This window comes from Nomascus leucogenys, chromosome 2 (genome assembly GCF_006542625.1).
Source record: "Nomascus leucogenys isolate Asia chromosome 2, Asia_NLE_v1, whole genome shotgun sequence".
Taxonomy (NCBI): domain Eukaryota; kingdom Metazoa; phylum Chordata; class Mammalia; order Primates; family Hylobatidae; genus Nomascus; species Nomascus leucogenys.
Window position 1 is genome coordinate 30824315 of NC_044382.1, and position 15678 is coordinate 30839992.

Here is a 15678-nt window from a genome sequence, read left to right on the forward strand (position 1 = left end):
AAAACAAATATGGAGATAGAGACAAGTAGGTTTAACATGGTTTGATGACTGATATGATTTGGCTGTGTCCCTACCTAAGTCTCATCTTGAATTGTAGTTCCCATAATCCCTATGTGTCATGGGAGGGACCCCGTGGGGAGGTAACTGAATCATGGGTGTGGTTACCCTCATGCTGTTCTTGTGATAGTGAGTAAGTTCTCACAAGGTCTGATGGTTTTATAAGGGACTTTTCTCCCTTTTCCTCAGTACTTCTCCTTGCTGCTGCCATGTGAAGAAGGATGTGTTTGTTTCTCCTTCTGCCATGATTGTAAGTTTCCTGAGGCCTCCCCAGCCATGTGGAACTGTGAGTCAATTAAACCTCTTTCCTTTATAAAATATGCAGTCTTGGGTATGTCTTTATTAGCAGCATGAGAGCAGACTAATACAGTGACAATGTTAGGGGAAATAGGAGGCTGGTGAGGGAAAGAGGGGACAGGGATCACAGTGTTGGTGAGAGGCAGATCAAGTCACCAGTCCAGGTCCTCTCCCTCTTCAAGACCATGAGATGGATAGCCTATAGCAAGTAGGAGAGACCATGGGGAACCATGGGGGAATACTCTAGGCCTAGAATGATGGAAGATGAATAGAAAGATGAACGTAGATGAAAGATGAATTAGGAAAGTTGATGACGGATTAGATCAAGAGCCATGGAAAAGCAAAGAACAAGACCCAAGGAGACTCTAAACCTAAGATTTGAAATAGTGGCTATGCTCTCAAGAGAACTGGAGAAATTTGGGAAAGGAGAATTGTTAAAAAATAAAGTAATCAGATATGTTTTATAAAGTATAAAGGTTTGAAATGATATCAGGGCATTATGTGGAAATGTTTCACAGTACAGTGAAGCCAACTAGAGTCTGGAGATATATACAATACATCTAGAAAAGTGAGAAAAAGTAAAAAAGGTCATATGAATTGACAAGAATAAATTCATTAATAAAACATAAGAGGTTTGGTTAAGAGTACGGGACCAGAAGCCAGAATCTACTGAAATTGTTTTTATGATCTTCATACACTCTCCCTCTTGCTATAGTCGTTCCACAGCCATTCTATATTTCCTTATCTGAAATGTGGTTATTCATTAATTGACCTTTTGTCCCCAGATATACGCTACTACCTTTAGCTACAGAATTCTTCTTTGATTTTCACATGTTACAAGAAACAATTGTTTTTTCTTCCAGTAAACACGTTTCTCAACTGGATGCTTCCTTGTCTTATGTTTGAACATTTAGTTAATGATTGCTATAGGGCATCAGTGCCAGATTGAGAGAAGAGCAAAGCTTCTGGAAAACGAGACTTAGAGGTCTATTAGCGAAAAGCGCTGATGGGAGGCATTCATAAAACTCTTGTGGGTCCAAGACAGGTGGCCTCCAACACGGATGGCTTGTCCCTGTAAGAAAAGTTAATGTGGCTGGGCACAGTGGCTCATGCCTATAATCCCAGCACTCTGTGAGGCCAAGGCGGGTGGATTACCTGAGGTCAGGAGTTCGAGACCAGCCTAGCCAACACAGTAAAACCCCCTCTCCACTAAAAACACAAAAAGTAGCCAAGTGCCATGGTGCTTGCCTGTAGTCCCAGCTACTCAGGAGGCTGAGGCAGGAGAATTGCTTGAACCCGGAAGACAGAGGTTGCAGTAAGCCGAGATCATGCCACTGCACTCCAGCCCAGGCGACAGAGTGAGACTCCATCTCAAAAAAGAAAGAAAGGAAGGAAGGAAGGAAGGAAGAAAGAAAGAAGAAAGGAAGGAAGGAAGGAAGGAAGGAAGGAAGAAAGAAAGAAAGAAAGAAAGAAAGAAAGAAAGAAAGAAAGAAAGAAAAAAAAAAGAGAAAAGAAAGAAAAATGTTAATGTAAGAGCAGTTTCAGAAGTTTCCTATAAATTGAACATACAATAAGGAAAGATTACACCAATATAAGGAAAGAGAAAGTGCAGGTAGTTGATCCCAGATTTGACATGAGCCACCATATGGCAGCAATAGTAGCAGTAGGCACAGGCACTTATTAACCCCTTTCGTCCTGGTCTGAGCTATGAGCCTTACGTAAAGACATTATCCTCTTTATTCCTCATAACAACTTTGTGAAGCATCTACAGGTCCACAGTCCCTAATTCATCATTTCAAACCCCACAGAGGGGTTTGTTTTGTTTTCGTTTTGTTTCAGAAGTTTTTCTTTTGTTTCATTTTGTAACTCATTTGACAGCAAAATCTGTCAAGAGATGATTTAAGGATAATTATTTTCTCTACATGATACGTTTTGCCAAAGAATTATTGGTGTATTTGATTAAAGCGTGCTGTGCCAGGCACCACTGGGCTTTCTGAACTGCATCATATAATTTTTTAAAATTTACAAAAAAAAATTGAATTTTAAAACCCATACAGCTTGAGGGTATTTGGAGGAAAAATTGTGAAAATTGAGGGTCATAAATGTGAAGTTTAGCTTAAAGTTACACATAGGTTTGAACTGAGGTCTGTCATTCTGCAAAGATTAGACTTTCAATCATTAAATGACATACTGGAAATGTTACTATCTTTACAGCTGGCACCAGAATTTATTTTAGGGAAAGAAATGTCTTTTTTGGGAAAATATCCTGAAAAGAACTTGTTAGATATGGTATCTCCAGAGCCAAAGTGTCATCTGTTTCTGTTCTAGACAAGGAAAGAAACTGGTTGTTTCATTCCTGGCTGGAGAGGGTAGAAAAGAGAATGAAGAAGGAGTAACAAACATTTGTAAGTTTTGCTACTGCTTGGCGGGAAATGACCAAGAAAGACTTCCAGTTAAGAGTAGTTATAAAGTCTGACATGTTTTTAAAATATTTTGTTGCCTAGTGTGTGATGCAATTCTTTGCAATCTTATTAAAGTCTACTATGCCCACAAATGCTTATAAGGCATGGATTTCGCACATGTTATCAGGTGCCACTGGATCTAACAGTGTACTTGACTCTGTAGATAAAAGGTCATGACATCCAGGAGTTTAGTAAAGGAGACAAATAAGAAAAATGAAAAATTAGAATTTCCAGTTTAATGTGCTATAACAGAGACACGCTTAATTGCAGGGTTTACATAGATGAGGGGGCAACCGTTTCTGTGTGGCAGTATTAAATTAAGCATCCTGGCTTCTTGGAGTTTAATCCAATGTTCTAACCATGACATTAAGATTAAGTTTGTACACACACACACATACACACACACACAAATCAGTAAATACCATATCTGTTAATCTGTTACCAGGAACAAGAAACTGAAATCTCTGTGCTTCAGTTTCCTTTCTTATAAAGGAGAGATAACAATGCTATCAGGATTAAAATGATGAAAATAAAATACTACAGTGACTGATGAATAGAAGCTTTTGAAAAATATTAGTAGTGACTATAGTGATAATGATGATGATGAGGATGTAATCAACGTAATTATTAAGTGATGGCTTTACAAACTGCTATGAGAGGCAAAGGAAAGTGAGTAAATCATTCCTAATTGCATCAAGCACCACAGACATTTTACCCAAGCTGTAGAGGATGGGTACAGCAAATAGGTACACATGCAACCTATCTGGAGAACAAGCAGTGGAATAAAAACAAGAGGTCATTAATGAAAAGCCATGAAATTCCCTAAATAATGAAAAATAAAAGTTGAAGAGTTAAGTTGCAGCTATGTCAAGGAGGTCTCCAAATGTCAGGCTAAGTATAATAAGCTGTATATCTCTAGTTTCTGTCATTTTTTTCTTACCAGTTAAACTTCGGGCACAGAATGTGAAAATCAACAGCTGCCAGCCCAACATCCCCATTCCAGCACGTATTATCAACATCCATTAGAGCAGTTCTCTTGAGTTTTGTCATCACTCTTTACTCAGGTGAATAATTAGTCCTTGAATCAGAGGGGAATAGGTCATAATATGTTTGCTTGAGTTCCCAAAGATAGACATGCATAAATATGTACTCAGAGCAGTAAAGAAGAAAAGGAAAAGAATGTACACAAGGTTGAGCAATGTAAACACGTTCAATATGACTAATAGTCTAGCACGGTACCAGGATTTCTCTGGTTAATGCACTCCTCATCTCCCGGGGCAAACAATATTTATTCTGTCAAGAATTGATCGTATGAGGCCTCAATATATTTTCTATTGTTCTAATTCACAGAAGGAGCGTGATATTATTACTAGCTAGCAATTATAATTCCTGGAGATGTGAGGAATAATATTTTTGCACAATATTTACTTATGGTTTCTCGGTTTATTCTCACACCACATGAACACTGTAAGATGTGTATTTTTGTAGTTGAGAAAATTATTTTACCCAGTCATGTCACAGTTGAAATGGCAGATTTATAACTGGAGACAGGCCCCTCTCTCCATGGGTTTTGTTTATCCTCTTTAACTTGTTGTCTGCAAAGGGCCATTCTCTGTCACAAATTTGGGGCCCGTTTTTAACTAGAATTCATCTTAGTATTGTAGTGATTTAAAAAACAAGATTGGCTGGGGTCCATAGGATATGTTTGTGTAGCAAAATATTTTTCTAATTACAGATTAGGATTAGTGAACTGAGATGGAATAGAATAAAAAAAATCTATCAAGAGTCCTCACCTATAATAAGACTATGTTTTGTTTTTTAACAACTGTGTTTGTCTGCTCCGATGTCTACATGTAATACATATACTAGGCCATAACCCAAAATTTTTACTTCAGGTTCACAGTCAAAATGTTTAAAAAGCACTGTGTGGTGAAAAGAGCCCAGGCTTTGGCATCAGGCAGGCCTAAATTTAAAGTTATTACTGCTGCTATTATTATCTAATGAGTTTCTGTGACCAAATCCCAGCCAATTCCCTTCTCCCCGTACTGCTTGTGAAACCCAAGAAAAAATCCTTTTCTCATATATGAACCCTCCTTAACAGTGGTTATTGGAAGTTTCTTACTGGTCACAAAACTACTATTTAAATGATGATTTGAGATGAAAAGAACCAATATATTTTCATCCCAAATCAAATCAAATATGATCCAACCAATATCTATCAATGCTAAGACTAAACTCCATGAGGGCAGACATCATATCAATTTCCCTAGCACTCAGCCAAAAATTTTTATATAGTAAGGACTTGATGAATATTTGAATATGTTAATGGTTGACTGAATAAAAGGCTGAATGATGAACCAATGAATGGCTACTCAACCGGAGGCACTGGAGACACAGAAGTGAACAAGGCATAAACCTTGGTCTTCAGAAATATATACATTTATCACTTAATTTATGTTTTTAGCAAATATTTATTTAGTATTAACTATTTTCCAGACAATTTATTAGGTGCTACAATAAATAAAGCAACTGTATTTGCTCCCTAAAAATAAAGAGATATTACATAATAATCATACAAATAGCTATAGAGTTGGAATTATTTTAAGTGCAATGAAGGGTTTTATGAAGTCATACAATAGGAGAGATTAATCTAGGTGCAGAAAGAAGTAAAGGAAGACCCAGAAAGAATGGCTTCTTGAGAAAATACCGCTTAACCTTTTAACCTTAGAAGGTGAAAAGCTGTTTTGTATTATTTTGTTTTGTTGGTCCTAGTAAAGGGTAACAGAGAAATGACCAATGTAGCAAGGACATGACCAGATTCAGCAAGGAAGAATCTCTTGGGGAATAAAGACAGAAAGGAGCCAAGTCATGCAGAACCTAAATTTCTTCCTGAGCATTCTGAACAATGAGAAACTGGACAGAGACATGATCAAATTTGCAGTCCATAAAGATCCCTTGACCGTTCTATGGGCAGCAGCTTTAAGGAAGAAATAACAACAAATATTGAGAAACTCTTTGCAGGAAATACAGAAACCCAGGGGGGAAATGATGGCTTTATCTTAGATATGACAGTGGAAGCTAATGAGAAGTGTCTCGGATTGAGGTTATTTTGAACACGAATCCAAGAACAGAACTTGGTAGCAAATTAAGTGTGGAAGATGATGCATAGAAAGGGGAAAGGGAAATGTCAGGGAGAACAACGAGGTTTGGGCTTGAGCGATCTACTGGAAAGAAAAGAAGCTGTAGGGAGAATAAAGACAAAAATACTGTGGTGAAAGATCAAATTAGTAGTATGGAACATATTAGATTTGAGGTAGCTGTAAAACATCAAAATAGTGATGTCAAGAACTAAACACTTCCAAAGCTTCCCTTTGATAAAAACCAAAGTCCTTACTCTAGCCTGCACTAGATCTAGACCCTCACTGCTTCCTTTTTTCATCTTCCATTTTGCCCTCTATCCCTTTGCTGGAGCCAGACTGTCCTCCTGGATGTTTCTCAAACATGTCAAACCAGCGTCAGCCTCAGAGCCTTTGCACTTACTAGTCTGTCTGTCTAGAATGCACGTCCTTGGAATAATTGCATAGTTCAAATCCTCATTTCCTTCATGTCTCTGTTAGATATCACCTGAAAAGCAAGACCTTCTCGGATCATGCTATGATACATATCTCCTTAACCCTCCAGCACCCTTATCCTTCCTATCCTTTTCTCCATAATATTTATCTGATATATTTTACAATCATTTATTATTTTTTGTCGCCTGCCTCCCTCAACAAAAATGCAATGGAAGCTCCATGAAGACAGAGATTGCTATTTTTATTTACTGATCTGTCTCAAGAGATAAATACAGTTCTTGTCATGACTTGGGAAAGGTTTGAGATTTTATCCTACTTAGAAGCTAAGAAGTTAGCCTGCCACATTATAATGGTTTCTGGCAGCAGGCACAGACTCCTGGCTCAGAGATAAGGGACTTAATTATTCCACAGCAACAGCCAGAGTGTTGGAATTTGTTCTGGTTTCCCAAGCCCCAATTTCCACAGGCCAGTGTAAGGCGCATCAAGTGACACTTGCAGAGAAAGTACAGTGTGTTAAAAGAAAGCAAGGCCAAGCTTTTAAAAACCCGAAATCTTTTGTAAAGGGCAATTAACATGGACTTTGCCCTAGAAGGAGATATTAACTTTATTACACTAAACAGTAAACAAACCTGCCTTTTGATGCAGACGGAGACATTACATATTTTCTAAGGTCGTTTGTTATATAAACACCCTTAAAAAGATAGTCTGAAACAAAGGTTATCAGTACCTCTACTCATAAGACACACCAAAACTTGAGAGAGGATGGAGAATTCTCTTCTAATAACACATGGTAGATATCCGGCACATATTCTCTTTTACCCAGCACATATTCTCAAATGAAAGAGTAACCCTTTGAGTTAGGTGTTATTATTATTTTAATTTCCAGATAAATACACAGAAGCACAGCAAAAGTGGCTCCAACAAGCACCCTGTAGCTCCAGAATACACGTTTTAGGGAACTGAGTCCTCTCTCTCTCATGCTCTCTCTTTCCCTCTCATCTGCCACTCCATCAGCTACTTTAGGCTTTGTGAATGGGTGATGGAAAAATAGAGAAAAGAGAAAGAAGAATAAGAAAGGAAGAGTGGAGGAAAGGAAGAAAGAGTGGAGAGGTTTTACCCTACTTGGAATAAAATTCTTTCTAGTAGCTATCCATACCTGCTCATCTATCCAGAACTACAGAGTAGAAGGGATCTCTGGGTTCACCTTACAGGTGAGAAAACAGGCTTGAGAAGGGAATGACTTTCCCACAATCATAGAGGGAATTAGGGATCAAACTAACCACCAGAACTATTTTCCTGACAGAATCTTTGCCTTGCATGTTTCAGGCCCACCTGGCTCCTTTCACCTTTCTTACACAGGTGACATTCCCAGAACCTGGAGGCCATGGCTACGACAACGAATCAATCAATAACCAGGGAGATCTGTGATATAGCCCAGTAGGTGGGGCCTTGCTGCCATCTGCCATATGACCCTTCCAGTCCCAGGCTTCTGAAGAGACGTGGTAAGTGCAGTGCAGTTTTCAACTGACCTCTGGACGCAGAACTTCAGCCATGAAGGTAACAGGCATCTTTCTTCTCAGTGCCTTGGCCCTGTTGAGTCTATCTGGTAAGTGCTTTCACATAATTTTCAAATTTAAATAATACCGTTTTGACCTGTTGCTTTGTGAAGCACATTATCTTCTAGACTTTTGATGTAGTCTAGTCTTCGAGAGATCTTTTGGACCTAAAGAGATTAAATAAGATCAACAGGTAAGAATTATGTTGTAAGAGGGATTTTTAACCTACTATAAGGAAAACAATTCTACTAGTAAGAACTTCCCAGAAATAAAAATGTTTTCCTCTATTGATGTGGCTGACCCTTTGTTGGGATATGGTAGAGAAAAGGGGTAAAAATATTTTAACTTTAAGTATACTTCTAATTCTGTAAATGTGTAAGGCCAAATTACAAATTTTAAATTCTCATGGGATTGCATAAAATAGATAAAATAGCTTCCAGTTATTCAGTATAAAAGGTACAATTTGACTGATTAAAAATTTTTTTTATTGTATAGGCTTCAGTGTACTGGAATCATGTATAGTTTGTCAGATTTATCCCTGAATAGCTAATATATGTGATAAAAGGGAATTTTTTATTTTCAATTTCTAGTATTTCTTATTAGTATCTGGAAATACAAAAATTGTGTTTTGTGTATTTACATTACACATTTTGAACGTTTTGAAAGAAAGTATTCTGCTTGAAAAGATGGTGCACATATACCCCCAACTGCGTCTTGACAATGTTGACAGACAACTGTGAACCTGCAGAGCCAAGATCAGTTTCCTTTTTATCACTGGAAATGGTTAACATTTTCAACTTCACCTCTCATGTAGCAAAGGATCCTGTGGAGAGCCAAATCAGCACTTTGCTAAGAAGAGGAAGAATATTGATTGTTGTATTTGCTGAATATTTATGGCAGCAGTCAGTGTTCCCTTTCCCCCTCCTCATGCATGTTAATTAATACAAATAGATGCCTGTGATGAGCACCTGCTCTTCAGTTTTTAGACTCAACTAGATTCTAAAAGCCAGTGGGCCCCCAACAATATCAAGTTCTGACTATCCCGGGGGAAATTCTCCAAGCTCATAGATGCCTCACTAATTTTCATTAATTTAGATACAAAGAACTACCGCTTTGCTCAGATCACCTCAAAGATTGATGATATTAAATTAATTTTCATGAATGTTTCCTTATTTGATTGCTATCATATTAGTTCCCTTTCCCTTCCATGAACTTATCCACAGTTATCATTTCCTATATGTTGTCTGCAAAACCTCTGCTATTTTCTGGGGGAATAGAGATTGGCTACTCTGACTATCTGTAAATTCAACAAATGTGAGTTGGACTCATAGTCCATATGATGCAATTGTTGGAAATAGCTCTTTGGGACCTGATAGTGATTTGGCAAAAGAACTCTATTTTTTCAACATTACTTACAAAAGGATATTTAAATATAATTGAAAAAGCTAACTTTGCATCAGAAGACCTGGTTACTGCTTATGATAACTGTTTCACAGCTAGTTACAAAAACTCTCCATACTTTCATCTGTAAACTGAGATAAAAATTATACTTCACTAATTGTGAGATTAAAGATCTAGTAACTGGTTTTGAGAATGTTTGTGAGGGTTCAAAAGATAATTTGCTCAGTGCCTGATTCATTTCCAGCAGTAAGTGCATAATTTCTATTTTCAAGGAAATAGATCAACTTCCTAAAACATCAAATCGAGATACTTTGGTCATAATCAAAGTTTTACTTAATCTTTTTAAGATTTCGCCAAGGAAGGGGTACAGGAAAATCAGTCAGATACTTTTGGAAGATTATAGAAATCAGAAAGGGTGGGGAATGAAAGAGCCTAGTAAAGAAGTCACAGTCTGCAATGAAAGCAGAGAATTCTGATGAAGAATGGATCTGACTTCTCTCATTTAGGACCCAACTTACCATATCTGATTTATTTCTAGGTAACACTGGAGCTGACTCCCTGGGAAGAGAGGTAAAGAGATATTTGTAATTTCTTATTTCTCAGACTGGAACAGTTTGATCCAACAAAAATGCAGCCTTGCTGTCACCTTTCAGTTTAGCCTGAAGTTAAGAGGAGTATGAATGCTAGGGAGGGTTAACGTGAGAAATGCAAACGGTAATAGTAGTTCCAACCCACAGGCATATATTGAAGGACAATTTCACTGATGTATAAGCAAGTTCCATGTAGTCCTATAGTGCTTGCTGTGAAGGGGTTTTTATATAGACTAGTGATAGCTGTAGACAAGTATTTGGTGTGGAAGCCTTCTCAAGTTCACTCCAAGTAGCCCTTCCTCCTTACAGCCAGTTTGACCATGTTGGCATGCAGCTCTCCCAATCACCAAGGTGCGGCTCTAATTTATAATGAACGACAGAAAATAATAAACTAAGTTCTCCTTCTAGAAAAAATTCTAACTCTAACCTTTTCATATTTTTTTGTTTAAAAGGTAATTCCAGTAAATTTGGAGACCAGAGGAAGAAGTGTCCCTGTTCTCAGTACATTTATATCTAGTCAGAGACAGCTGATAGACCAAAAGTTCATGAATGAATATATTATTACATTGGTGATAAATGTTATAAAAAAGTTCTGCTGCCATTAAGAACTTGACCTAGTTAGAGAGATCAGGGAGGGTGCTCCGAAGTAAGTGAGGCATTATTTTGAGCCAAAAAAAAAAAAAATGAGTGTTAGTAAAACAAAACTGGTGGGGAGATGTAGTAGAATAAAGTAGTTAAGAGCTAAAGCTCAGGAACTCTGACTAGGTTTGAATTCTGAATTTAGGAATTCCTTAGCTGGGTGGCCTTGGCTAATTTTATTGCTTTGTGCCTCATTATCTTCACCTGAAGAAGAATATAATACTTAGTTCACAGGATAGTTAGGAGGTTTAAACAAAATAATATATAAAAAGCACTAGGACAATGTCTAGGACAATGACAATCATTTGATTATTATAAACTCTTACTAGAGTAGAATGCAAAGACTTCCAACACTGGACGATGCCTAGTGCCTTTAAGTGCCTAGTAGAAGACCACTGTGTGTGTGGACTACAGTGTACAAGGTAGAACATGCCCCAAGATGTGGCCAACCTGAGAGATGCTGTCACCCGCAGTAATTGCAAACTTGAACATTATTTCACCCATCCGTGTAAACCTCACAACAACACTATGAGATAGGTGGGAAATGGTAATATCATCACCGTTTTGCAGATGAACTGACTGAGTTTCAGAAGGGCCATAGGACTTACTAATGTCACACAGCTTAGAAATAGCAGAGGCATGACTTAAAACAAGGTTTTCTGTCTCCAGATCTTAGGTTATTTCTCTTACAACACACAGTATCATTCCCCCAATCACAGTTATGGCCCAGAGAAATTAAAACCATTTCAGAGATTTTGCTATGAACTCAAGAATGGAGAATAATGGGAAATAATTCTGTTTAATTCCATTTTTAGGCCAAATGTTACAATGAACTTAATGGATGCACCAAGATATATGACCCTGTCTGTGGGACTGATGGAAATACTTATCCCAATGAATGCGTGCTATGTTTTGAAAATCAGTGAGTACAAACTTGAGTTTCTTTTAAACTATATATTTTAAGTTAGTTATCTTCAAGTGTACTAATAATATGAATCTCACCCTGAGAAAAGCAAACTATTTACTTTTTCCAAAAACAGTTATCTCTTTCTTATTCTCCCTTTTATATATTTAGCATTAAATATTATTTTTTAAAAGTCACTTGTATGATAAAAGCCTACATTTTTTACAGCAAAATAGTCCATAGCTTGGATTTTTATAAATTTTATACACACAAAATACCTTTAATTAAAAAAAATTATTAGTGGTTGCAATGATTGTGTTTTTTAAAGCCCTCAGTTATGCAAATATAAATTGCATAGCTTATATAACCAAAAATGTATTTTTATTCATGGATATGAAAGCCAGTTTCAGTAAAGCTTCATTTTCTCAGTGTCCATAAGTAGGTGATGGGATACAGAGAAATAGATTCGACACAGATTTCCAATCTCAGTCAGCAACTGAAATCTTAGCATGTGTCAAGCATTATGCTAATATTCCCTGTCTTACTTGTGCTTATGACTAAGAAAACATCATGAACACATATAGGCTGGCTTCTTATAACTTGCGGCAAATGCCAGAAGATGAGGTGTAAGTAAAGTGCAACAGGAGTGAAGCAGAGATACATATTTTTTATTAAAAGGGGCCAAGAAAGGATCCACGAAAAGAATAGAATGCCAGCCGGGTGCAGTGGCTCACTCCTGTAATCCCAGCACTTTGGGAGGCCGATGCAGGTGGATCACCTGAGGTCAGGAGTTTGAGACCAGCCTGGCCAACATGGTGAAACCCCGTGGTGGTGGGCGCCTGTAATCCCAGCTACTCAGGAGGCTGAGGCAGGAGAATCACTTGAACCTGGGAGGCAGAGGTTGCAGTGAGCTGAGATTGTGCCACTGCACTCCAACCTGGGTGACAAAAGTGAGACTCCATCTAAAAAAAAAGGAAAAAAAAAAAAAGAATAGAATGCCATTTAAATAGAGCTCTGAATTTTGGCAATATCAAAAGAGCATGCCAGGTTAAATAAAGGTGTGGAATGAACAAAGCAAATAAAAGGGATTCCATGAGTGACTTTAGTTTTTCTGAGATTGACTTGATATTAAAGACTTTGACTCAGGCTCAAATGACTGTGTAAATTTCCATTATATTCTACTGCATAAATTCCCTTTTCTCTAATGCAAACCTTCTTCTTGGGCTGTTTTTAACTATTTCGGAAAATTCTCAGAATTTAGCAAGTATTGTGGAAATAGGCCCCCTGGATGAGAGGTCTAATATCCTGAAGTTTTAGACCCAAAACATTAGGCATTCTACTTTGTAATGAATCCGTTTCCATAATTAAGACTTGTAAAAGGAATTTGAAGCCACCTGTTAGTTTTCTCATGATCCATGTTCTTGACATTAAGCTCAAACATCATATTTCCATCCAATGGGAGGAGAAAGCAAGAGAACAACAGCTTCGAGACTTGGGAAATTTCCAAGTGCCACTCAATATTTACAGTGAAACATTAGAAAAATATTAGTAGAGGGCTGGAACACCCTATCTGCTTAGTCTCTGAAACCTCCGAGTTTCTGCTTATTCTTTCTATTTGTTCAAAAATATGTAAATATGGGAGGCACATTTGTATGCTACAAAACATGACCTCTCTTCCTATATTTCTCAGATAAGAAAATTTAGGTCTAGAGACAAAATGTTGCTTCCTCAAATACAATATATTTCCTAATGTATGACATTGCCTTTTTTACTGTTGATTAAAAGTCCCAAACTTATTACCTAGTAACTAAAGCCAGACGCTGACCCTAGTTTGAGACAAGTAGGTAATACCAAACAAGGGCTTGCAAATCAGTCTTTTTGGTGATCATGTGCTTGGCAAATATATTCAATAAACACTTTTTCTATTCCTTCTACGTCTTCACAGGGAATCTGTACTGGCAAATTATTTTCCGTAAACCTGCATTTCCAATAGAACCTTCTATAATGATGGAAATGTTCTATGTTTATGCTGTCTAATACATAGCCACTAGCCACAAAACAGTAGCCTTAATATGGCTAACACTAACTTAAATGTGGCTAGTATAACTGATAAGCTGAATATTTAATATTATCTAAACTAATTTAAATTTACATAGCTATATGTCGATGGTGAATATATGAAACTAGAGTGAACAGCATAGCAATTCTTGTTTATTCTGTTTAGGTGTGTGTGCTTATGTATGCTAACTGATTTGGAAATCAGTATTAATGAGCAGTTAATGATTGTGGGACAAGAAAACATTAAAAAGTCTTAAAGAGTTTGGCTGGGCATGGTGGCTCATGCCTGTAATCCCAGCACTTTGGAAGGCCCAGGCAGGCGGATCACTTGATGTTAGGAGTTTGAGACCAGCCTGGCCAACACGGTAAAACCCCGTCTCTACTAAAAATACAAATATTAGCCAGGCATGGTGGCATGCACCTGTAATCCCAGCTACTTGGGAGGCTGAGGCAGGAGAATCACTTGAACCTGGGAGGTGGAGGCTGCAGTGAGCCAAGATCACACCACTGCACTCCAGCCTGGGCAACAGAGTGAGACTCTGTCTTAAAAAAAAAAAAAGAAAAGAAAAGAAAAGAAAAAAAAAGTATATGGAAGTCAGATGTCCTCCAGCAATAGAGAAGTAGAAGAATTTTTGTAAGCCCGTACACTCAAAGAAAAAATGGTTAGAAAAATTAAAGACCTGGAAACAGTCTTCTAGGGAACAATTACAAAATTTAGAGATATTTAGTTTAGGGAAGAGAAAACTGGTTTGGTAATGGTAGTGTGGGGCGAACAGAGAGGTTTTATCTGGAGGGGAGGATGTTTAGAACTGGCAGGAATCATGTGGAATAAATATATGATTTACTTTTGTGAGATCTCACAGATATGAATCCCCAGAGCTCTAAGATGAAAGGTCAATCAATTAGAAGGTCCAACAATAGCTCAGGCATCAGCTCAGATGGAAACCTGGTGGCGAAGGCAGAGGCATCAGGAGCAAAAGATGTAACAACGGTTTTGAGTTTAATTTCGGGGGTTCACTGTAACACCCCGCGAGATCTGTAAAAACTGTAAGGACAGATATTTTTCCTTTCTGTTGTATCCTTAGTGTATTCAACAGTAAGCAATAAATATTTGATGAATTAATGACTAAGTGAATGTATAAATGAATGAAAGACAGAGAAAAGATTATAAATCTCAAACCTCTCCAACTTTAAATGTAGCTGTTATTTTCCCCCTGTTTTTCTCCCATAGTCACTTTTTGATCAGTAAAGTTTAAGCTGATTTTTTGTTTTAATCTCTACTGCAGGAAGCGCCAGACTTCTATCCTCATTCAGAAATCTGGGCCTTGCTGAGAACCAAGGTTTTGAAATCCCATCAGGTCACCGTGAGGCCTGGCTGGCCTGATTGTTGAATAAATGTATCTGAATATCCCCTGTTGTTTCCATTTGCTTTTTCCTCGAAGGTATGTTTGATTATACCAGGGTCAGGGGACTTTGGCAAGACTCAGAATAGACCAAGTTTTAAAAACACCAGGAATTCTGTAATTTCAGAGAGAGTTTCCCTCACAATTCCTTTTCTTTCGTCATCTTTCTCACATCCTGAGGTCACTGCCTTAGAAAATGTGATTGCAGATATTAAATGGCAGAGCACAGATGATCATGAATACAAGTAATTCTTTGAGCACTGGACTACTATTTTAAGGAACAACTGGAAAATACCCAGTCCAGAAACATGTTACCCATCATAGTCTGCTGATCGGAATAACATCTTTAGGTTTCCTTGGGATTTGATTGAGCATCTATTGTGGCTGGCACACGTCTACGTGCATGGGCATAGAGATGCCTATCTGTTGGAATAGAATTTAGTCTTTGAGATTTTCCATTTATCTCAGAATGTAGATTTTGGGTCAGACGTAATCGTCTCAAAAAGATCTGAATCATTGAGAAAACAAACAAACAAAAAAAGTACATTTTCTTAACAAGGCTGTGGAGCAGCTTCTGGACTTAGCCTTAGTTCTTCCCCAGCAGGGCCAGTTCCCCATTAGTTACTAAGGTGAATGGTGGTAAAGTAGAGCCTGTGGTTGTCCCTGATAACCTGGGGCTTGGATGGAGGACTTCCTCTTGTGCTTCCCTAGGAGATCTGCTTCACCGGGCCTGATAGGT

At 37.8% G+C, this 15678-nt stretch overlaps 1 protein-coding gene across 2 annotated transcripts; it reads left to right on the forward strand.

Moving 5' to 3' along the window:
• The first annotated feature begins 209 nt into the window (after window positions 1-209).
• Window positions 210-14949, forward strand: SPINK1 (serine peptidase inhibitor, Kazal type 1). Of its 2 annotated transcripts, none has more exons than XM_003266601.3 (5): window positions 210-307; window positions 7748-7994; window positions 9884-9915; window positions 11390-11496; window positions 14823-14949. In XM_003266601.3, exons 2-5 carry the CDS (start codon window positions 7940-7942, stop codon window positions 14866-14868), a joined length of 240 nt encoding a protein of 79 aa, XP_003266649.1. In that variant the 5' UTR covers window positions 210-307; window positions 7748-7939; the 3' UTR covers window positions 14869-14949. The 2 variants fall into 2 exon arrangements, with proteins under 2 accessions (XP_003266649.1, XP_030682727.1); XM_030826867.1 differs by having other exon boundaries at window positions 7715-7994; window positions 14823-14946.
• The last annotated feature ends 729 nt before the right edge of the window (window positions 14950-15678 follow it).

Excerpts from the sequence above, each read along its gene's own strand:
- SPINK1 (XM_003266601.3), top strand. The coding sequence starts at position 7,940 with ATGAAGGTAACAGGCATCTTTCTTCTCAGTGCCTTGGCCCTGTTGAGT. Across the intron at positions 7,995-9,883 it reads GGCCCTGTTGAGTCTATCTG|GTAACACTGGAGCTGACTCC; the intron begins GTAAGTGCTTTC and ends ATTTATTTCTAG. Across the intron at positions 9,916-11,389 it reads CTGACTCCCTGGGAAGAGAG|GCCAAATGTTACAATGAACT; the intron begins GTAAAGAGATAT and ends TTCCATTTTTAG.